The sequence below is a fragment of the Magallana gigas genome, chromosome 9, assembly GCF_963853765.1.
Source record: "Magallana gigas chromosome 9, xbMagGiga1.1, whole genome shotgun sequence".
NCBI classification, from domain to species: Eukaryota; Metazoa; Mollusca; class Bivalvia; order Ostreida; family Ostreidae; genus Magallana; species Magallana gigas.
The window spans coordinates 1201570-1225638 of record NC_088861.1 but is presented as its reverse complement, the minus strand read 5'-3'; the positions used below and the strand labels follow the sequence as shown (position 1 = coordinate 1225638).

The 24069-nt window shown below is 35.0% G+C and overlaps 2 protein-coding genes across 10 annotated transcripts; one reads left to right on the top strand and one right to left on the bottom strand.

The window, feature by feature from the left end:
• Positions 1-129: 129 nt before the first annotated feature.
• On the bottom strand, positions 130-22223 carry LOC105348450 (sperm-associated antigen 17). Of its 9 annotated transcripts, XM_066071990.1 has the most exons (41): positions 22026-22223; positions 21784-21924; positions 21138-21329; positions 20890-20907; positions 20463-20489; positions 19350-19509; positions 18817-19002; positions 18301-18485; positions 17997-18138; positions 17487-17674; positions 17053-17190; positions 16678-16954; positions 16262-16474; positions 15229-15261; positions 14242-14400; positions 13076-13240; positions 12444-12628; positions 11810-11964; positions 11329-11507; positions 10988-11172; positions 10672-10812; positions 10268-10379; positions 9806-9961; positions 9158-9322; positions 8846-8979; positions 8334-8469; positions 7805-7983; positions 7363-7584; positions 6970-7108; positions 5761-6643; positions 5314-5477; positions 4556-4897; positions 3956-4057; positions 3558-3575; positions 2788-2934; positions 2455-2562; positions 2213-2352; positions 1672-1932; positions 1288-1432; positions 731-868; positions 130-384 (listed from the first exon to the last, which is right to left on the bottom strand). In XM_066071990.1, exons 1-41 carry the CDS (start codon positions 22113-22115, stop codon positions 350-352), a joined length of 6885 nt encoding a protein of 2294 aa, XP_065928062.1. In that variant the 5' UTR covers positions 22116-22223; the 3' UTR covers positions 130-349. The 9 variants fall into 9 exon arrangements, with proteins under 9 accessions (XP_065928062.1, XP_065928063.1, XP_065928066.1 ...); XM_066071991.1 differs by lacking the exon at positions 3558-3575; XM_066071994.1 differs by lacking the exon at positions 14242-14400.
• A 372-nt stretch (positions 22224-22595) lies between these two features.
• Positions 22596-24003, top strand: LOC105348492 (enoyl-[acyl-carrier-protein] reductase, mitochondrial). The gene has a single exon (XM_011457953.4). It carries the CDS (start codon positions 22653-22655, stop codon positions 23766-23768), a length of 1116 nt encoding a protein of 371 aa, XP_011456255.3. The 5' UTR covers positions 22596-22652; the 3' UTR covers positions 23769-24003.
• The last annotated feature ends 66 nt before the right edge of the window (positions 24004-24069 follow it).

Genomic DNA, 24069 nt, shown 5'->3' with positions numbered 1-24069 from the left:
TACTATTATATATGTACAATGTACTATAGGGTAAACACGTACATGTACCTGTCGTTAGATGCCCTTGGGGTCAGAGCTGATTTAATTCACCCCCTGAAGGAACCCAAATGAATCAGATGATTAAGTTATAGTTGACAATGTTTTTATTTATATCACATGTAGACGGTACACATAAACACTTGTAATAAACATTCATAAATGAATCCTCTTCATTAAATAATTGTTATAAAATATCACAGTCAGTTGGAAAAGCAACCAAATCCACACGACCTTAGTATAACAACAAATGCATTTTATCTGAATATTATTTGGACGGAGATGTCTGTGAACCATTCACATATTCTATGGTTCATCTCACAAAGGAAGAAGCACTGGTGTTACCAACTGAAAAATAAAACAAAACACAATACAGACACATAATACATATGTATAATGTAATCATTGACAGATATCAATATTGCAGTGTACATATACACTAAAACTTGGATATAGGGAAGCACCGGAGGTGAGCTATTTTGATTTGTTATATATGCATATATAATATACATATTCAATACTATTTCTATAACATGAGAATGAGAATGCAACTGACTTTGCCCTAAGTGTAAATTCATTATAAGCGTTTTAGCTGTAACCCTGTTTTACTGTACATGCACTTGCTGATAACTCTCTCTCTCTCTCTCTCTCTCTCTCTCTGTCGCAAAGACATATAAAGATCTGAATTCCTTACTTCCTAGCGGTGTTTTACGGGGGCGGATGATGCCGGTGGTAGCTGGTGGCTTGGTGGACACTAGTTTAGCTCCTTTGGATTTGCCTCCCTTTGGACTGTTGGGACTTCTGTGGTCATATTCATAGGCCGTCAGAACAGGTGGGAGGGTTAAGGTAAATAAATGATTCAAGGGGTCTTCTTTTTTTAACTATACCAAGTCTTGTAAAATATGACAATTACTAGAATGTAAGGATGTTTGTGAAAAAAGAAAGAGACATACATGTATGTTTATTGTATGTTTATACCTCTTCAGTTGAATCAATACAATCATATACCAGTATTTTTTAAAATAAAATATAACAGATAAAAGCTTGTTATGGTGAATGTAAAGATAAAAGATTAATAAAACTTTCACATCAGCTTACTTTCACATTAAATTTGGTATCTGCTGTATGTACAGTAATACATTTGCAATAATTTTTCAAAAAATAAAACCTTTCTTTGATACACTGTACATATAAAAGTGAAAGTTACAACAAAGATAAATTTTTAAGCTTTAAATCAAGGCAAAAGGATATTTGCTGCGATAGGAAGGAAGAGGACGTCTGTCTGGGTGACAATTTCCAGGTCGTGGCGGACTGACCCCACCCCCATCTCACCCTCTACCCCCACAGCAATGGCGTACAGCTCAACATTCAACTCCATCCTCATTCCAGCCGCAATCTGAAATACACAGAGAGACAATTATATAACATGTAGCAAGCATAGATTTGAAACATGTCACAATCTAATAAATACCTTGTTAATTTCAATGATGACATTATAATGGAGAAAAAATATATCAATTTTTTGGATGGGGGTTGGAAGTAAGGTATATGTAATTATTCTAACATTAAACATCTACGGTAATCGAATGTGTTCATTGTGAAATCCAATATGTAAGTTATCAAATCAACACATACTGGGCCTGGATTATAGATGATCCTAAGCCCCGTGGCTGGGGGAGGCTGCTTGATCCTGAACCTACAGGAATCAATCCCTGTGTTTTTGAGGTACACTGTGTAACAGTATGTACAACCTTCCTTCAGGACCCCAAACTCAACCTCCTCAGGGAACAGGATCAACCCACTCATGTGGGAGAGCTGGTTCTGTCCCTTTATGGAGGCCCCCGCGGTCAGGGAGGTGTTGACTTTTCTCCTCACTGGCTCCTCAATGGAAATGTACTGTCAAGGTAAACAAGGATAATCAGAGTTTCTGCTGTGTATAGGGTTGTGTGATGAACAACAAATTACATCTGAATACAGGATTTAATAAAATTCAAAGTTCTTTAATGTACGTAAATCAAATCCAAATCCAAAAAAAAATTAAAAAGTTTTCAATACATGTATTTTCAAAATTAAAATTTCATTTAATTTTGCTTGATTAATGATTATACAATGGAACATTTATATTTTTGATTCAGAAAGCTACCCCAACATATCATATTTGACCTGGCCTACCTACCTTGATATTTGGAATGGCTCCTGGACGACCACCTTTTATTCCAGTTGGCAAGGGCACTGGGTTCTTTCGGGGCTGACCAAGAACATTGACCTTCAGACTTTTGGTCAAGGTCAATTCTTCACCATCTACTTCATCTTCCACTAAAATCAATTGAAAATTTACTATAGAATATGCAAAAATCTTCCAAGAAAGAAATATTCTTTTGAAAAATAATATATGGGAAAATTTCATTTATACTGTACCTTCCTCCTCTAAAGGCTGTTCCATTATTATGGCAGGGTAGTCAAGCTGTGATGGTAAATCTGAGGGTGAGTCCATTCCTCCTCCAGCATGTTTGGGGGTTGGATTGACTACAGAAAATTATAACATGACAAATTATACTTCATTCAAATGTGCAATATATTTTGCAGCTTATCTTTCTTTGTTGAGTGATATTTGGGGGTATATATATGTAATGTGCCAATTCTGACAAGTAATTTTTTTGCCAGAAAATTAGAAGATATTACATGTACCAATAACAATGTCTGCATCATATAAAATAAATTTCAGATAACAAAAAAATAACAGCCTCTTACTTGGTCTTCCGGTTTTATCCTTTCCTGCATGAACAGGGGTTGGATTCTGGGGTCGGATGGGGGCAGGTGACCCTTGACCCTGGGCATGTGCTGGGGTTGGGTTACCTGGTCTCACCCCTCCTCGAGAAGGTACTGTCTCTGTGTACACTTTAATGGAAAAATAAAGCTTTGATTAAAATATAAAAGTACTGATAGACTTGAATAAAATTGATCACTACTGAAAATGGAGCTTTATATGTTTTTGTTTTATTTTGGCATATGGTTTTTTTTCCTAATACGCTGAAATTCAAAATCTAAAGGAAAATTATCTTGATCACTATCTGTTTTTTTATGTAGAAAAAATAAGAAAGTAAAGTGACAACAAATATTTCTGTAAAGAGAAAAAAATGAAAACTTCAAGCAAGACAAAGATTGTAAGGAATGTATATAGGCATACAAAGGTAAAGAATTTTTAAAAGTCAACATCAAGGAATGACCAAACTACATACATTTGACAAAGTCAAGATAAAATTCAGCAGACTACATGTAAGAAAATTTGATGTAGGAGAAGTTATTTGGGTGATCTGTTTTGTTCATTTACATTGTGAAAAATATAAAAAAGATTTTGTTAGTTGAGAAAAACATCATACAATATACTAAAGGGATGTTTTTAAATCGATCTAAACAACATTAAAATGTGTCCACAGAAGGTAAAATGGAAGGAAATAGGAAATGATATATAAAAATATTTGATACAGGGTGTTGTCATTTAATATAGACAATATACAAACCTCCTCTTATTTCATTATCTGAATACAAAACAAGTAAACCTCTTACTATATGTATATGAAACTATATGTTAATGTGTCACTGTATACATGTATTAATGAAAATCATTTAATGACATATCTTTTTTAGTTAAAAATTTATTCAATATTGTAATCTAAGCACAAAACCATTTGAATCCGTTTCCACGTTTAAGATAGTTAAATAGAGAGCAATAATTATTGAACACTTTAGAATATATCTTATATAAGTTTTCACACAAAACTCATTTAATATCACTGCCAATCACCAAATTGATAAAAAGTTTATTTTCCACATGTATTAACCAACTAGCAAACACACAGACAGCAAGTGAATGAAGAGATGAGAGCAGACAAAGCAGCGGGAGGGTGAGTCTCTTTACCTGCATAAGACAAGGGTGTGTCTGGTACGTTTTTAGGGGGTAACGTATCCACTGGCGACATGCTTGATCGATCACTCTGAACTGAGGTCACTGCGGCCAGTGCTACCAAACATACGACCACAAAGCTACACATACATGTCTACTGTGACGTGCTTCATTACACAAAGCATGTGACCAAAAAAATCCTATATTTACTGCTGATGCAACAATATTTGAAACTTTTGAAGTGCCTGTTAGACTTAATATTTTGCAAAAAATGCTTTTGGTGTGATTTTAAATACATGTATATCCTATTTTAAAATTCATCTCCTCTATTTGATATAGAGAATACATATGAAAATTGACTATGTAGTTGTATTAATTTGCACAAATTCATAAAACTTTAAATAATCCAAAAATAATCAAGACAAATCAAGTGAGCACATTAACTTTTACCATGCAAAAATGCATTCAGTGGAATCTTAAATCTTTCAAAATTCATTCTCCTTATTAAACATAGAGTATATAGCATTGAAAATGCATTGTGTACATGTATAAAACATGAACAAATTCATAAAAACTTTAAATAATATGAAAATGATCAAGAATTTATAGACGTACATCTAGCAGGGTAGGCGCTGGTAACGGGACTCATTTGTTGACCACTCTGGCCGGACAGTTGACCTCTGACAGCCTCGGTTCCATCTTTCCTGGGGTCGGCCGACAGCTCCCTTAAAATCTCGTCCACATCTTTGGCTTGAGTGAGCAGGAAAGCTTTACCAAACTCGCTGTCAAAATAACTGGGAATGTTTCTCTTTTTGAGAGCTTCCCTCCCGGCCTTTTCCTCCGAGACCTCTCTCTGGTCACGTTCCCAGTCTGCCTGGGTCCTCTTGGGTTGTGGTGTGGGTGGGGGGCTTGGCTCGGGGGGAGCTGTGGCCCTCTCATACAGCTCTTTGACGTTAGCTGCAAAACAAACATGAGCTTAAAATTTCTGACTTTATGAATGTTTTCTGAGGGGAAAAAAAAAAAATCTTTTTCAAGACTTACAAACTTTTTATATTTTACATAGTCAAAGAAAAACTACCAGCATTGAGAAAAAGGTTGCACAGTCAAACAGATTACAAAATAAAGTGCTAGGGCCAATATCTTTAAATTTTATTAATCATAATTTCTAGTTTAAATAAGATTAGAAAGTTTTAAGATAAATTAAGGAAAATAAAATAGTTTTGCTGTATAAGTGAATTTGGCGTAACTTTGTTTTACTGTACAATTACTACCAATTCGTATCTCTTTATTTGTAATAGTTTTAAATTACTTTCTAACAAAACTAGTGTATCTAGAGTACTGTCAGCTTGCTACCATGGGTTCACGACACTTACCTGAAGCATAGTTCTTGTCTTTGGCCTGCTGGAGACCTATTTCCTGGAGATCAGAGGCGTTGATCTTCTCCTCCTCAGTTCTTGGATCCACCACTTGCATGTAATCTGCTACCTTGTTCCTCTCAATTATATACTCAGCATACTCCCTCAATCCACTCTGTAACCTGTTATAAGATCGAGTTAGAATTCAGTGATTCATCTTCAAAAGTACTTTTCAGAATGCAAAGTATTTACAATGGTTATCAAATTGTGTGTTCGCTTTTAATTCAACACAAACATTTAGATTTCAAAAATAAATTTTACACTATTAAGTATTCTGACAAAAATAATAGTTCATTACCAGAACTCCCTTCTAAACCCATGATGATTTATATAAAGGTGTCACTCTAGTTCCTGGTATACTATAAGTTACTACAAGAAAATGAATGAATTTATATTAAGGCTTACTTTTCTCTGAGTGATGCAGAAACAGGCTTGTACTGAATCATCTGTCTGAGCTCCAACACACTGGGGCACTTCAGGATAGGAATCCTGACTGGTTGTTTAACAGCCCCGCCCACAGAGAGACCTTGACCTAAATTTGCTCCAAATTTAGAACCAGGTGTCTTGAATTCTTTAGGAGGCAGAGTAGTCAGATCTCTGCACCTGATTCCATGCGGAATGATGGACTCCTGATCGTATTTCTTCAGCCATCTCTCTGATGGTCCGCCAATGTATGGTTTCAAGATGGTGATTCCTGTGACGCCTGGGAAATTAGCTAGTTCGTCCTTCAATACAGCTGTAGCGGGACTCTGTTCCGCATTAGTCAGATACTCCGCAATATCCTGGTATCTCAGTAGCTCCGTCCCACTTCCGTCCGCATGGATGATGAGGAACCTTGGAGCATGCTCCCTGTAGGTCGAAAGTTTCTTCTCGGATTTCGGCAAATCCTCATTACTGACATCTGACATTTCGTCTCCGTTAACTGGGATACATTGGAAGTCTCCATTGGATTTCACATTGAACACGTTTCCATCTGTGTCCACAGTTTCTATGATAACATCTGCATTGTGTCGTAGGACGTACTGTAGCTCTCTCTCTGGTAGCAGCTGCTCTGTGACTTTGTCTGGGCGGGGGTAGTACGTGACGGTGCCCTCGGTATCCACCTCACAGCGGCCTCCATCCCAGTGGTGAAGCATGTAGTAACCGTCAGGGAAGACATTGATGGTGGAGCCATTCCCAAAAATTGTCAGGTTCTCACTAGTGGCACAGTTAAACTCCACAGTAGCATAGGCTGGACATTCCACCTTCACGAATTTAACTGTCTGGGAGTTAAACTCCTTTTCCATTTCTAAACAACAAAGATGAAAACAAATTTTAGAAACTTATATTTCAGTGCATGTTAAACACATATGAAAACGATTATTCAAAATTTGCCCACAATTTTCTTTCAACACTTATATAAGATCTTGCTTATGTGTGATCTGACTTTTGACCTTAATTCATGGGACAAGTTGTGAGCACTCCATGTCACGTATCATCATCATACTGAGTATCAGCATCATACTGCTTCATTAAATTTCAATTATAAACATGCATGGATGAAATCTCAAGAACATTTAGGCAGACAAGTGATAGGTAATTTTTTGTTCAATAATTAAATGTCTAAAGCTGTACCCATTTCCTGGCCCTCCTCGGCATTCATTGTGTTCTCCCTGTAGTAGGTGGTGATTCTTGTCCCATCAGCGTGCTCCACGATAGTGGTGCCATCAGGGTAGCTGACGGTGATCACATGGTCATCTCTGGTGGCCATTGTCTGCAAAAAAAATGAGGAAGTTTAATTTAGGTAAATTATTTTGTAAAGTTTTCAAACTTTTGCTTAATTAACATCTTTAAAAAATTTATATATATATATATCCATTTTTTGAAAAAAAAATATAATGAACTTTCTTTGATTTCAGATAATTAGTTTTCTTTAAGGCCTCCTATACTGACTGTTCTATAATACATGTATATGCATAACTTGATTGCTTGAACTAGTGCTTGTTGTACACCTATGTAACAGCTCACCTGATTGGTCTCTGGATCAGAGGCCACAGAGATCATGACGGCCTTTAGTTCCTCCATGTCCCCGTTCCCTTTATACATGATTTTCTCCCCTGTGGGGTAGGTGGTGGTCCATGACCCCCTCTCCTCGTCCTGACTCTCTGGTCTCTGTGGGGAGACACTTCTCCTCCTAGGAACCTCCCAGTGTCCCCTGTGCACACTGATTGTGCCATCAGCATACAAAACCTGATGGGAAAAATTCTCTTATGATTTATAACTTATTTATACAAGGCAGTTGCTTTCAGACTGGTCTAGACAAATATGATACAAATAACTTGATGACAAGAAATCCAGATGAAAAATTATTTCCTGCATTTTGATGATGGTTCTCTTGGCTGACTTCCTCAAAATGTTCCCATTGTTCTTACATTTTAACATACCTTTTTCCTTTGTTGATTTGACTTACCTCAATACTTCCATCCTCCATCATTTTGATGACGGTTCCCTCTGAAGTCATGATTCGGGAGGTCTCCTTCAGTGCATACTTCCGCCTCACTGCCTCGCAATCTTGCTCTCCCTTGGTCTTATAGGGATAGCTCTGCTTAACAAGCAGCCGCCTATCATCTTCTGCTATTGGTTTCATGCCTATAAGGAAAAGGAAAGTTCATTGTCAACTTAATTTTGAAATTTAAAAGAATAAGGTTTTTCAAAGAAGCGTCATTTCTTAATAATTGAAAACAAAAAGTTATGAAGGAAGAAGCATTGAGAAGCAGTTGTGCTCCACATGATAACAGCAAACAATATCTATTTATACCAGATATTTTCCCTTCATATTCATATGAGAAAAATTCATGCGTATGGTCTCCTCATGTGAAATTCACGTGAGGCAACATTTAGCTGCAGAACACTCCATTTGATGAACTTAATCATACTGATGATCCATGACAGATGTTACAACATTCTATATCTGACTGTGATAATGATGACTGACATACCCAGTGAGCTCTCCAGCATGAACTTGACATTGAGTCCATCAGGACAGGAGACATACAGCTGCTGGAACGGCTGTTGTAACGGCTTCTCCTCGTCTTTCTTCTCCTCCTGGTCCTTCTTCTCCTCATCTTCCAGTGGCTGCAAAGCATAAGAAAAAATATTTCTCCATTTACCTATTTTTTCTCCTTTATTATCGAGAAACATTCCTATCAAAAACCCTCATATGTATAATTTAATATCTATTCTACTCAAACCAAAGAGCAATTTTAAATTTTTTTGTATCCATTCTCTGTATCCTCAATTTGTAATTTGCAGTTTGTAATGATTTACCCATTGAAAAGAAATTCTTATTGTTATTAAAAAGAAACATACAATATCAGCATACTTTCAAGACAAAATTTGATCTTTTTTGAAAATAATTGTTAAAGTACTTAACTATACCAAGAGTTAACTCTCTTCCTGGAAGGACATTGTGCCTTAAAGAAAAGTTATAGAGATAATGGGTGATACTCACTGTTGCTGGTGGAGGTGGTTCAGGTGTAGGTGCCCCTTTCTTGTCCCCCTTCTTGCTTTTTGTGGGGGAGGGGGGTGGTCCAGGAAGTGGTGTAGATGGAGGGGGAGTGTAAGGAATGGGTTCGTATTTTTTCCCTGTAAAACATTCAATATTTGATAGAATTTATTCACTGTTTAAATTTCTAGAAATATTCAAAATCAATTTTTAATATACAAAAAGAAATTCAATACATTAAACATAGGCTTGAAATTTTTTCATCATACGAATTTGCTGTTTAGTATTGTCTTTGATAACTATAGCAGGGGTACACACCATCTTTGGACTCTCCTGTGGCCCCAAACTGACTGAGAGCCAGGGTCATTCCATCCATTAGCTGGGCCGTGATGGATCCGAATGCACTGACTGAGCTCTTGTCTCCATCAGACTTCAACGTCTTCTGGGCACTGCTACCTCTGTCTCCATCAGTTGTTTTAGCATCTGTCAAATAAAATATAATTTAACAATTAGAAAATTTAGGAATAGTTTATAGTAGTTCCTTTTTCTTAAAGTAGAGCTTGAAATGTTTGCATAACTGTGCCATGCATCCATCACTTGTACTACATGATGACACAAAACAAAATTCTTCCTTACCAAATATTGTACAATAAAATGTTTAATTTGGGAAATATTTGTTTTGCATAGCGTTGAAGTAATTTGTTAAATCATACAGGGTAATAAAAATAATAATTACATGTACATAGACTTCCTATAATTGAATTAGTACAAATTATTCCAGTCCTTTACAACCATGGCACATACCAGTTAAATCTTATAAAAATTACTAAAATAGCAAGAAGATAGGGCAGCTATGTCAGATTTAAACACTGTTAGTAATAATGAGGCAATGTAAAAACAACATCAAACCAAAAGCTAAGACCATGCAATGATTTTTTGAACAATGTAGAAAATATTGAAGTTTACCATCTTTTTCAGACTTCTCAAACTCTGCCTTTTCATTGGCTGGTGAGGGCATGTCCTCATCAGCATCGGTCTCCTCAGTCCCTTCCTTGGGATCCAGAATATGGACGGTAAAGTTATGGCCATCCTTCAGAATTGTTGACTTTATGCTAGTTGTTCCTGAGAAAAGATTTTAAAAAATTGTATTTCAGAATACATGTGGTACACATATACTGTGGGGTTTTTTATTCATGGGCATCAATTCTTTGTGGATTTAGTACAAATCACAAAATTTCAGAGATATGTTATCAAATTCATGGACAATGATCTTACCACTTGAAAACCCACTTCAATAAACTTTAATTTTGTGGTAGAACAACAAAACCAACAAAAAAATGGTATTCTACACTTATTGATGAAAACACACTTAACATTTACTTAGTGAAACACTGATTTAGTTCTGTATTAAAAAGAGGGAGCACTAACCTTGAACAAACTCCAACCTCTCTGTCCTGATCTGACCGCCATCACAGGGGAACATTGAAGTTGTGATACCAGATACATGGATCAGTTTGTTTCCTACATCATAGCCGGTAAACTGCAATCAGAAGAAAGGGGGAAATGAACATGATGAGTTAAGCAACAGAACTTCAAGTCATATGCTGGTACACAAACAATTTCCTACAAAAATATTATGATTTAAATGTTCTAATAATTATCAACATTCATTTGCTTTTTTGAGCATTGTGAATGATATAAAACTTTGAAGTCTGATGAAAAATATTGCATCTAAATATCATCAAGCCTAAAAAATAGATCTGTTAAGTTTCAAATAACATTACTTTAAGGTAAAGTTAATAACTACAAATATTGCATTAATATCTACAAACCGGCCAGAATCTCTCTGGGGGTGCCAAGTTCTCCTCTGAGGGTGGTTCCTGGGGCTCTGCCTCCCTCTCCTTGGAAGATTTGGACTTTGCACTTCCTCGAGAGCCTGGCCTTTTCTTATCCTTCTCAGCGTCCTTTTCAGCCTGAATGAAAATGCAGAAATGATGTAAACTATCATTTTTTTAAAAACAGCGATTCATCATATCAAAGTGAAATTATTCAAAACAAGAAGAAATTTTTGTACAGTCATGTGTACTCAAGATTGTTCAACACACATAGAATTAAGAGGCAATAACATTAGATAGTTTTATAATTTACCCTTTTCTGAGCAGATCGTGCCCTCTTAGCACTCTGTGCTCTCTCCTTCTCCTCCTCCTCAGCCTTAGCACGATCCTGCTCCTCCTTCCATGCCTTCAGGGAGTTAGCACGGACAAACATGTTGCTGTTTGCAGAGGAAGACCTCTCATGGCTGCTTGCTCTTGATTTTGGACTCTTAGATCGGCCTGGAAATTTGATGACATTACAATATGGGATCGTGCATTAGTGTTACTACTCTGTTACATGCAACAACATATATAAGGATAGATAATGATTAATATGGAAAATTGATTTTCAAATGGGGAGAAAGATGAATTGAGTAGCCACAAGAATTTACTCACTTGGTGATTTTCGTGGTGACTTCTTGCCCTTTTTGGCGGCTAACTCTGCTGCTTTGGCTGCAGCATCCTCATCCTGCTGCATTTTATCCAGTTCCCGACTCAGCAGATGGGCACTGTATTTAGCTTCCTCCTCCTGCATCCAGTCAGCAACAGATTCGGCGACATACTCCAGGTAATTCCTACAAAACAAGCAGCTCACTTCATAATTTCTATCAATAAAATAATGTAATCATATAGGATATCAAAAAAGGTTTAAAATTTAATTTTTTCATAAAAATATCATTAAACTACAGAATCATCATAATAATGATACACCTTTTTTTAAAGAATTTATAAAGTACACATCAGCTCTCATTATTTTTCCAATATAGTGTGGTAATCCAAATTGTTTGTAAGTGTATCTCAAATTTACCAGAGCCTTTGATTTTAATAAATAATGATAAAAAAATAAATTCTCTGATTAAGTCACTTAGTTGTTTACCTAAATCCCAGATTACTATGAAGCTCTGTGTGCCAATCTACGTGATTCTGGAACTCCGTGTTGAAGGGGTTGTGTAAGACCACCATCATGGAGTTATCTCTCTTGTTGTAATAGGTGTCCATGAAAGGCAGCAGATAGCTTGTCTCTTTCAACACCTGTACAAAATTAAATTCATAAAAATGATATGTTTGCAGAAAGTACAGTCATAGCACGCAATATTTATACATTGTACACTAAAATAGACATAAATATTACAGGTAAATCTTGATCAACATTCAAAAAAAAAAAATACTGTAAAATTATAATTTCCTAGGGTCATTTTTCATGCCCTGATGGTGAGTGAGCATATTTGATGGTTCTTTGGAATATAGTTTTGTGGATTCATAAGTACATATGATTTAACAAAATTGTGTTTCATAATTTTTGGTTCCAAAAGAAATTCACGAAAATTGAGCCACCATCAATTCTAAATATTAAATGATTCCACATTAAATCAGTTTTATCATTTTGTGTATCTTAAAAAATTTCCATGCTAGTTTTATGTCATAATAATAAAGTTGTATCTTGTCAATCAAGCAGCTTGAGCAGCCATAAAGACCATAAGGTGCATCTCATAAATCAAACAGCTGTTTACCTGTAAGAGTACATGCGGTTCATAGTGCTCAGCAAAGCACCACTGGTCCAGCACGCGTTTCTGGGCGTCCACAATCTCGTGCATGCTTTCCTCCGCTGTCTTAACTGGCTCTTCCTCTGTCACTTCCTTGTCTTCCAGCTCTATGTGTCTGATGGGATGTCCCGCTGCATCCTTCTCAAAGTGGACTGTAAAAATCATTAGGATAAATAAAGGCTCAATCAGAATAGTCTAAAGACTTACTTATTCTGTCAAATTTTTAAAAATTAAATTCAGTAGTATTTGGTATAAAAAGATTCCTAGCTTCAGTAAACTAAGACATTTTTAGAATTAAAATCAAGTAAGAGACTGTTGTGAAAATAAGTGGGGTTTTTCTGCAATTAGTTTTGATCCATCATAATGATTATCTTCTTTGTTGTATACAAAAATACCCCCAAAACAGTATCTATTTTGAACTCCATGCATTAAAAGGAGGAAATTGGTATTAATTTATCAAGTAAAATGGAAAAAAAAGAGATTTTTTTGGCCCTTAAATTTACATATACTCTGACTATGATGCAAAAAAGATTTATAAAAATATATCTTTACCAGTACATGTTGCTATAAATTCATTTGCATAAAAGAATCATGCCTACCCGAGTTACTGCGGGACCGTCTTCCTCCTGAGCTTGAGCGGGAGGAGGGGCGTAGGATCCCCTTCTTACTGTCCGCTGTGGAGGGTCGGGATCGATCACTGGGATCGGGACTTTTTTCCATTCTTTTCAGTTCATCAGGAGGAATTGGGGTAGGAGATACAGCACCTAGTAAGTATATATAAATAGTTATACGTATATGTACTACTAACACTTATCTTATTATTCAGCACTGAATGTGATGATTGTGCTTAGACTAAATGCATACTGTGATGTTAGTCAAACTAATGTACATTGTGGTTTTTTTTATTACAGTGATTTATAACACAAACCTAGTGCAATTTAATGATGATTTTATGTCAGTAACAACTGTGAAATGTAATAAATGCATGATATGATTGAAAATCAATTTTAATTTAAAGCAAATGTTTATCTTGACTTTATTGAAACAATAGTATTAATTCATTTTGCATGTTATTCATATACTTAAAACTGGAACTAAAACTAAATGAATAGGAAACAACTTGAATGCAATAATCTGAAAGAATAATAATAAAAAGAACATTTCTTATACTTTACTTACAGTAATTTATGTAACCGAAAAAAAGAAGTAACCAAAAACAACTACCCACTAGCTACTATTAGCATGCAGTATGTATCGGTAGATGCAAAATCTTAATCTACTGCTGACTACTGTTTTAATGAAATGATTGAACACTATTGTAATTAAGTAGACTGGAATGGAAAGAAGATTAAATTGTCTGAATGTTTTTCAGAACATATCAAATATACTAAGCAAGAGAGCAAGAGAGTATAAAAACTCTAAACTTAGAGACATTCATCTTTGAACAGGATATACATGTATATATACATTGTATGCTTTATAAAGAAACTTTATACAATTTACATGTATTTTAAATACAGTATTAAATGACTGATTTTGAGATTTCTAATCTGGACATAGCAAACTACCACTGCAAAACAATCTAGTTTCTAATTGTAGAATTTTAGGATATTTATCATGCATTAATTTATAAATTTATTGTATAAAAAAGGAAATTTAAGGGTAAATGGTAAAAACGGGAATATAAAAAACTGTGGATATAAAATTGGCAAAAAGGTACAAAAACTGGTATAAATACAAAGCTATAACTCTATGCAATTTTTACTTGTGGACGATTTCTTCTTTGACCTAGACTTTCTCAAAGTCTGGTCAGATTTTTGTGATGTGAGCATCTCCTGCGAACTATTGGGAGTTACTTCCCCTGTACTGGGACCCGAGGAAGGGGTATCGGGCACCTCATAGTCAATCAACTCCATATCACTCCCTGTGAAGAGTTATCATTGTCACTTTTCTTAATTACAGTAACTAATTAGGAAACATTAATTGAAGTTAGTCAATCTAGAATGTAAACATTAATACAATATGTAAAGGGCTTCGTATTTTTTGCTTTAAACCAGTGGTTAAAAATATAATTGTATTGCTGACCATTTTTATATGTATATCAGTGAACAGCATAATTAAGACAATGCATTTTAATTATTAATTGATAAAAATAAAACACAAATATACAATAATAATGCATTGGCTAAAAATAAGTTGCCAGTGCCTACTGTGACTTTTCTACAGTTTTGATTGGTACAAATAAGAGCTTAAAGGTCAATACATGTTATAACTTAAGTGAAAAGTTGGGGTTTTATGTGCAACAATTCTCTGAAAATTTAAAATAACGTATTAGTAAAGATAAGTTTTCTATGTTCTAAACTTAATAAATTAGTTTGTTAGTGTTAGTTTCATTCATTTATTGCTTGTTAGTGAATGGGATATATTAAAGTAAGATCTGGAACTGAAAAAAAAAATAATAAAGCAAAAGATGCACTGTTAATATGACTTTGTCACAGAAGCATTAGTGTGCACAGAAATTACTGGAATATATACAAGGAATATAGATCTTCATCACCAGAGGAATCTACCATCCCATAATCCTTCATTTGTTGCCATTGGCAACAAAGAGATTTTGAAATAGAAAGTATCAGCTACAGATTTTATAGATCCAGAATAAAATACTATTGGGTGCCCAAGAAGCAGTGTGCATTTGGTAAAGCTATATATATAATTGAATAATTAATTAAATGTTACTTTGATGAGGACTTACACTTGACAACATTTATTGTGACAGTGTGGGCACCTGATGGCATGAAAAACAAACAAAGGTGTTAACAATCCAATCCCATAATCAGTTAGCAGCCTAATCCCAAAACCCAGTTAACAGTATAATCCCAATGACAATCTAATCCCAAAATCCTAGAGTCTGGTTAAAAGACTGTATAGTTTTAATAAGTCACAGACAACACAATTAGAGATCGTATTTATAGATTTCTGATCAATGAAATTATTGTTTTATAGATAATTGATTTAAAGATTTTATATTAAAATTCATAAAAGAAACAGTTTATTCTAGTAAATAGTGTTAATATAAATAAACTATCAATCCTAGTACTGATATCAACAGAAATTTAGAATTCCTTAATTGATGACTCTAAGCTATCACATTGTATGTTACTTGTTCTTTTCAAAACCATTTCCCAAATTATCATAGAATTCACTACACTCAGTTGATATACTGTAATACATGAATTAATATGTCATGATGTTGACCTTGCATGCATTGTGAAATGCACACCACAAGTAAAGGTTATGCATGCAGATGCACCATACAGCAGTAATTAGCCACTTTGTCAATGTGCACTGATGACAATCTGTGCAGATTATAGGTAGCCACTCATGTGCAGTGGGCAAATCATAAAAATGTGATTGCACCAAGTATGATTTCAAATGATATCTCAAAAAAGAATATCATAAAAAAATTAATAACATCAGTTTCCTATAAATAGGATCATGTACAATTTGTTTTTAATACAGAGGTTAGAATGTTTCATAATTTAATTCCATTATTAAAATTTGCATAAAGTTAAAAATAACGGAGTAGATTGAGTTTTTAAAGAGATACATGTAAGGCTACTCCTAAATTCTTTACCCACTAAACCACTTACAACCTGTCATGCATAATAAAACACATGAACTAAAAAGATTAAATTAAAAAAGAGAGAGATGATGTCTTCTCTCATAAGAGAATTATTATCCATATAGACTGTTTGACATTGACCTGACCCCTGGTTGACCTTTACCTGATCTTTCCTCTGATGGTGTGGACATAAATTCTTCTTTCGAGGCTTTTTCATGTTTTGGGATCATTCCTCTGAAGAAGGGATAAGGATCATCCCATGGGATTGCAGAGTGCTCCAATCCCTCGCTGTCCCGAGTAATGATAAAACCGTTGGGATCAGTACCGGCCAAGTCCATACACTCAAACACAAACTGCTTGAAAGCTCTGTCAATTTCTGAACAACAAAATAATATTGTTGAGTAAATAAACACTGTAATAGGGGTTTAAGCACAAGATAACGCAGAAACAATCAAAATACTAATTTACATAACAATTTGTTTTGAAAATCAATCAAACTATGAATATAACTTATTGAACTCAAAATTAAATGAATTTAAAAAAACTATGGATTGTAAAATATCAAACAAGCCCCCTTACCTGACTGAGAGAGGCCATCAGTGGCACTGAAATGTATCAGCTCCTGTAGGCGGGCCGCTCGCTCCTTGGCCACAGAAGAGGCAGGGCGGGGAATGTGAATCAAGTTTTCAAAGGGGAGTTTCTTCAACATCTCTTTCTCCACCTCCTGTGGATTGAATCCGTAAATTGTCTTCAGGTGGTTGGTACGGATGCAAATGTCATCATGAATATTCATGAGGAGTGGCTGGTTCAGAGTTTCAGGGGGTCTTTCGGGTAAATCAAATATGTCCGACAGCATCTGAAAATGAGAGCATGGAGTTAGTTTACTAGTACAAATCTTGGACACCATTCTTTAAAATGAAGTAGACCCAGTATAGTTGATAAAGTGGTACATACACTGTGTTCATCTTCGGACAGAGCCAGTTTGAATGCCATGTTACTGATGTGGGACACTAGGTTAGTGTTAATTCCATCAGCCCGTCTGGGTGGGAGCTGTTCACTGGGTGGGTCCTTTCCTTCCTCTGTAGCTGCCACCTAAAATCACATCAGTTGTTATTAGGGAGAAGAAAAGAAGAAGATATAAAATTAGTCTTTCAAAATTTTTAAGTAATTAAAATGGCCACAAATTTTTGCCCAATCCATAAAATATTTCAATAAATTTTACAATCAGTACACAATTTCTACTGAATAATAACAAAACTTAATGATTAATACTAAAATATTCATGTATTTATAATGCTCCAATCTATATGCTATACAGAACTCATATTTCTTTCATTAAAATGATGTTCTCTATATGAGAAGTAAGAGCTCTGAAGAAATCTCTATACCTGTTCCAGCATGCAGTGCATCATCAGCGGGATGCTGGCGCTCTCCTGAGGGATACAGTTCATCAGGTCATTGTAGTACCTCATGTCCACCTCAACCTTGGTCTCCAACTGGTCTGGGTGAATGGACGGGATGCTGGGAGCGGTGGTCTGCTGGGGGGTGGGGGCAGCAGAGACTGCAGGCTTCTCTTCTGTAAAGAAATACAGTAGGATGAGGAACCATAAATGGATGTAATAAGTACACAATTGAAATTCTGTCTAGGTTTTATACTCTCAATTGAACTTTAAAGTATAGCAAGTTGGTGACCTAAGAAATGAAGGTCAAGGGTCACTTTGTAATTTTCTAGGTCATTCATTTTAGGTCAAATTGCTCATATAAGTTTCTCTACAGATTGTTGTTCAATGTGCCAGGTTATAGACCATGATGTTTAACAAACAATCTAAATCTTGTTCCAGATTCATTTTATCATTCATTATATATGTTCACAAAAAATTTCACTTGTGGTCTCCTACCTTGAGTCTGGGCCACTTCCCCAGGGACAGGAATATGTAATAGCTTTAGGTTGTCCAGGTAAGTCTGGTACTGTCGCTTGGCATCAATCAAGTCATACACCATACAGGCAATATCCTCAAACAGTGCTGTTCCCAAGTTATTCTAAAAGCAATCAGTAGAAATTCTGAAGTATGGGTCTATTTACCGTACTACATTGTAAGAATGTGAATTGTGATTTATCACAGGTTTGGTATTTTTTAGATAAAAGAAACATATCATTGACAAGCATACAGGAAATTTAGCTTTCTACAAATTGAGACTCACCTTCTGCTCCGGATCTTCAAGGTTTTCAGGGACAATGAGGTTCTTGACCTCATAGTCTTTCCGGGCGATGTTGTGGAGGTTACTGCCATCTGGTGGCTTCTGCAGTAACAACAGCACATCCTTCCAGTACTGCTTCAGCTCTTTCTTCAGTTTCTGCTTCTGATTTCTCTCCACTTCTTCTAAAGCTAGAGAGACATTTCAATTCTTAATGCTACCCATCAATAAGAACAAATCAAATATCTTACTGAATTCATAACTTTAAATACATGTTGTTGCAATCTTCAACCTTATTATTGTGTCCATATAAAGTAAGCATTCTTTTACTTATTGTTAAAACTTTTTAAATGCATTTTTTTAAAAACATTTTTAATGCCAACTTAAGTGTTATTGTAACAGAAAAAATATATTTCATTTGTTACATCTCCTTTTCTTCAAATCAACAAAATTCATGTTTCAACAAAACATATCTTGAAGATAAATACTTTTTATAGGCTTCAAGTAATTGCAATTCTTTACCTAATGTTTTTTCATCTTTCTCCACATCTGGAACTTCCTGTTTCTGGAACCTGGAGTAATCCTGAGAGCTGATTTTTACAATGGACTCCACAGTGATCCCCAGCTCAGACAGGTAGGCGATCAGGTGTGGGTTGTGGAAGCCGTAGATGACCACGTAGTGCTGAGCTCCGTCATCTGGCTCATCATCTGTACAAAGAGAACACAGAATAGGTTCTTTCATTTAATGGAATAATTATATCAAACTTTAATTTATTTATCAATTTAAACTACCGGTATGTAATGTCCTAAATCATGTGCAAATATGAATTAAGTTTATGTGCACTAGTATAAAATTTCTTTTTAACTTAAACCCTAAAACTGAATACTGTGTATCGATCCATGAATCTAAAATCTAAACTGCTGCCAAACTACCATATCTTCTATCATTGATTAGGATGCTTATACTGGTATATAAATCTAGACCAGCCAGTACATGAAAATTAAGATATGTGTTTTGGGGTTTTTAATGTATTGATAAGGAATGCCCTCTATACCTATGTATTTTCCTTCATCATCCTCTTCCCCTCGCTTCCTCAGTTTGGACCCCTCCTTGGCTGAGGGGGGCTCTGGGGTCTTCTTTCCTCCCCCTTTCCCCTTCCCTGCAGACTTTGGTTTATCTTTTCCTCCTTTTCCTTTGTCCTTACCATCTGCAGCCTATAAATATATATATTACAATTACACATATATGTAATGGTTTGCATGTAGACTAGTAATGTTTCACAGTAGAGAGTGTTGAAAGTGATGAAACATTTTTCCAAAAAAAGTATTGCCAGGTAAGTATCCATTAGTTTAATAAATTCAGTCATATTTCAACAAAAGAAAAAAAAAGTCGAAGTAAAAGATCAAAATGAATAACAAAAATTTAAGTCAATGCATTAACAAACCTGTAAATGAATGAAACAATGGTAATAATGTTAGTAATAAAACTTACAGATTAAATAACAAAGCTTTTTTTCAGCAACATGCATGCAAAGTTTCAATCATTTTGTTAATAAATGCATGCAAAAGATTTTTTTTTCTTCTAATATTACCAAGGATTTACTCGAATTGTTAGGCAAAGCTCTCTGCAAAAATGCATGGTTTTCTAAATATGTATGGACAATATAACATGAGGAAATAAACTGCATGCCCCAACATTATTATATATCTAGTGAGCAAGAATGCTTTTGCTAATTTAGGTGGTAATTTTAAAGTTTGCCCTTTACACAATAGACTTTATCTAAATTCCAAGGAGGGTAAAAGAATTGTGTGGGAGGTACATGTATATATATCTACATTTACATAAGGTGTTTACATAAGGTGATTTTATAATGAAAAGCTTTTGTGCAGTAAACTTACAGCTATGCATATAGATAAACATATATCAGGCATCAATATATATAAATAATTGTGAAAGAGCATTTGGAATCTGTGCAGTTTAAAGCTAAACAATGCTAACAAAAAATTCATAAAAAGTCATCATTTTGTGAAATAAGAAAACACCTACATTTGTACTACTTGCATATTTAGTCTAATTTTTTTGTCATACAATTTACTCTTAATCAATGCATATTCTTAACAAAATTTTGTGCAGAGAAAGAGAGGTCTAGAAACAAAATATACATCACCTTTTTTTTCTTACCACCTTGCCCTAGCTGTTTACAATTACAGGTATTTCATTCATTAAGAAGCATTACAACAGTGTGACAACAAATATATTACATCCACAGTGACCAAACACAGTCTTACATTGTAATTTCTACAGGTAACATGCACATTCTTTTCATTCTTTATACAGTACATGTTTAGGAACATACAGGTACACACGTTACGTCATTCAATACTAAACCATTATATAACATGCAACCAAGACAATGAAAAAGCCTTTGAAAGATAAGATGCATTCTACATGAATTAAATAAGCCATGTACAACATTCAATGTACACCATGAGCTACTGAGATGTGATCAGCCAAACTTGTTTTGTTACGAACAAGGTCATTGGATTACAACAACTAACATTTCACAGAGTTCCTCTCTAGACATTCAATCTTACCTCTGTAACATTATCTTTCTAAGACCAGGTAAACAAACAAATGTTTCAGTTAAAACATTTAATGAAACATAACCATTTTTCATAAATTAATATACTTTTACTGTCTTACGATCAAATTCTTAAGATTCATTTTTGCTGTTAAATGTAAAGAACTTAAATGTGCATGAAGTGTGTTCACATATTTTTTGTGTCAATCTATTATTTGTGAATTGTTAACACTTGGACCCATTCCCTTCTACCAGACTCACCTTCTTTTCTGTTTCCCTGCGCTTAAGATCATTAGCTTTGATTGCCAAAAGTTTAAATTTAATGAGCCGTGCTAGGAGAGGCAGTGGTATTTCTTCACCATTATCCAAGTGTATTTTGCATGGCTCACACACTTCAAAATGCTGGGGAACTTCCTTTGGTTTCTTGCCTTTTGGGTTTCCCAATTCTTTGACCTGTCAAATTTATGAATCTAATTAAGAATCTATAGATAATCTTTTGAACTATATTTATTCTTCTTTTTATTTATTTTTTGAATAACTGATTAAGAAATTACAATTAATTACAATAAGCTGTGTTCTTAACCATTTGCAATAAAATAACTTCACATATTTTATCACGGATATCATATGTATTAGTATATAATTTGAAGTTTTACTAATGAGGGAAGTTTTTAATTGATCCTCATAAAGAGACAAACTTGGTGGCATTGAAAATTATTATATTACTTTTACACCGTGTAAATACACATTTACCGTTAGCTAAATATATACATCACTGTGGACTTTAACAGAATATACATTCAATTTCTGAATGACATCAACAAATAAGGATGATGATGACGATGAATGTAGAATGCATGCGATATTAACTACAGAACTGTTCTAAGAGTCTCTGTGTACGCATTACCTCAGCCTCCAGCTGCTCCTTAGAGATTACACTGAAAAGTCTTCTGGATCCTGCAGCGATGGTAGCCCCAAGGATATCAATCCATGTGTAATCTTCAGGTTTCTCGCCTACCACAAATGTCACATTAGCCTTCCAACTTTCCTATATAAATAAAGGAGAATTTTTTTTGCAAAATAGGGTTATCCTGGGCATCATAAGACCGATACATAACGCGCACTGGTTAGTGTGTGCATAGATCATACCTCGTCAAAAGTAGCGGCCAACAGTGGTTGTTCCCATTTGGCACCTCCTTGTCCTGAACCACTTTTAACTCTTTTCCCTGCTTTTGACATTGTATCAACCTTTTATTGGGTTTAAGAGAGTGTATATCTCGCTTTTTTAATCACTCTACGATTCTGCCGCCATATTTATGTTTAGAAGGTTGCTACGAGAAGTAGGCATGCGCAAAAGTATCACTTCCGGTCGTATTAATAATGTCGGGAAATAATGTTGAAATATATGACGATTTGCTATTTCAATTTACTTTTCAATAGATTTTTTTTTATCTATGAAGCATATACCATTACTTTAACTAATTTAAGAACTGTGATCAAAATTATTTTTTATGGCTTGATCATTTTTCATTTCACGATTAACATGACCAGTTTTTCATTATATCATATTCAATTAAGAATTTAATAAATTAAAAAGTTTATAACATAAAATATTTTTTAAATCTTTAAATTTTAATATCCTTTTATTTATAATTTAGTGTTTTGATGAATGTGTTTTAGTACTTCTTTTCGTTAATTAGCAAACTCTTTTCTAAAAAGTCTAGAGAGAACCCGAAAGTAACAAAACGAAAGTAAATCCCCCTAGAAAAAAGCAAAATGTTTTCCAATTTGTTGACGCCGGTATTCAATTCCATGAAGACCATTGGGTCTCAGCGTGCGACACATGTGATAGCACGATCAATGTCAAGCATTCAATCACAAGCAGTAATGTACAAGGGTCATGGTGATCCGAACAAAATGCTCTATTTAGAAAACAGTCAAGTGCCTACAGCACTCAAAGAGACGGAGGTGTTGGTAAAAATGAAAATGGCTCCGATCAATCCATCTGACATCAACATGATCGAGGGAACATATCACATGCTCCCACAATTACCGGCTGTTTGTGGAAATGAAGGCGTCGGAGAAGTATTAGAAGTCGGGAGCAAAGTTTCCAGTCTTGTTCCTGGTGATTGGGTGATTCCAGCAGGAACAGGGTTTGGGACTTGGAGGACTGTGGCTGTGTCTGACCAAGAAATGTTACGAAAGGTTCCAAATGATGTCCCAGCTATCAGTGCCGCTACGATAATGGTCAACCCTTGCACGGCTTACCGAATGCTAAAGGACTTTGTGTGTTTACATGAAGGGGACTGTGTGATTCAAAATGGTGCAAACAGTGCTGTGGGCCAAGCAGTGATTCAGATAGCAAGAGAATGGGGGTTTAAGACAATAAATGTAGTGAGAAACAGACCAGATATTGATCAGCTGACAGGTTATCTGAAAAGTTTAGGAGCAACTCATGTAGTGACAGAGGAATTCTCAAGATCTCACCAAATGAAGGATTTGATCAAATCAATGTCAAGTCCCCCCAAGCTGGCATTCAACACAGTTGGTGGAGACAGTGCAACTAACATTCTCAAACATTTAGACAGTAAAGGAGCGATGGTGACCTATGGTGGAATGTCAAAGAAGCCAGTAATGGTGTCAACAGGTGCTCTTATTTTTAAACGGGTTAGGCTTATTGGTTATTGGAATGCCAAATGGGTGCAAGAAAATGAGGAAAACCCTGAACTGGTGCGAATGTTTGATGACCTTTTTGACTTGGTCAGAGAATGCAAACTGTTACCTCCAGCATCAGAGACCTTCTCTTTAAAAGACTTCAAGCTTGCTGTCAAGTCCTCTTTGGAAGGTTACAAAGGAAGCAAGAAAATATTTGTCATGGATGACACATTGTAAGAATCAAATTAACGATTAAGTACGAGACATATATGCAAAGTATTGGCAAAAGTTGTACCTCCACTTATTTTCTCAGAGAATTTTATGTATGTAAACCAAGTATAGTATTACATCTAGTTTTACAATCAGTATATGTATTATGTAGAGGCTTGATTCAAGTTGATTGTTTGATCAATATATTGAAATGTTTTATCTTAATTTATGGTTGAACATTAAAGTGATTGTGTGAACACTACTGGAATAGACTCGAGAGCTTTTTGTTTTTGTTTTCATCTCATACAATTATTAGATAATTTTTGTC

Bases quoted from the DNA above. Each gene is read 5' to 3' on its own strand.
- LOC105348450 (XM_066071990.1), bottom strand. From the start codon at position 22,115: ATGTCAAAAGCAGGGAAAAGAGTTAAAAGTGGTTCAGGACAAGGAGGT. The intron at 6,644-6,969 runs GTACAGCTTTAG...TTTGTTGTTTAG, and splicing joins CGAGGAGGGCCAGGAAATGG to AAATGGAAAAGGAGTTTAAC. The intron at 5,478-5,760 runs GTAAGCCTTAAT...ATCTTATAACAG, and splicing joins TCTGCATCACTCAGAGAAAA to GTTACAGAGTGGATTGAGGG.
- LOC105348492 (XM_011457953.4), top strand. From the start codon at position 22,653: ATGTTTTCCAATTTGTTGACGCCGGTATTCAATTCCATGAAGACCATT.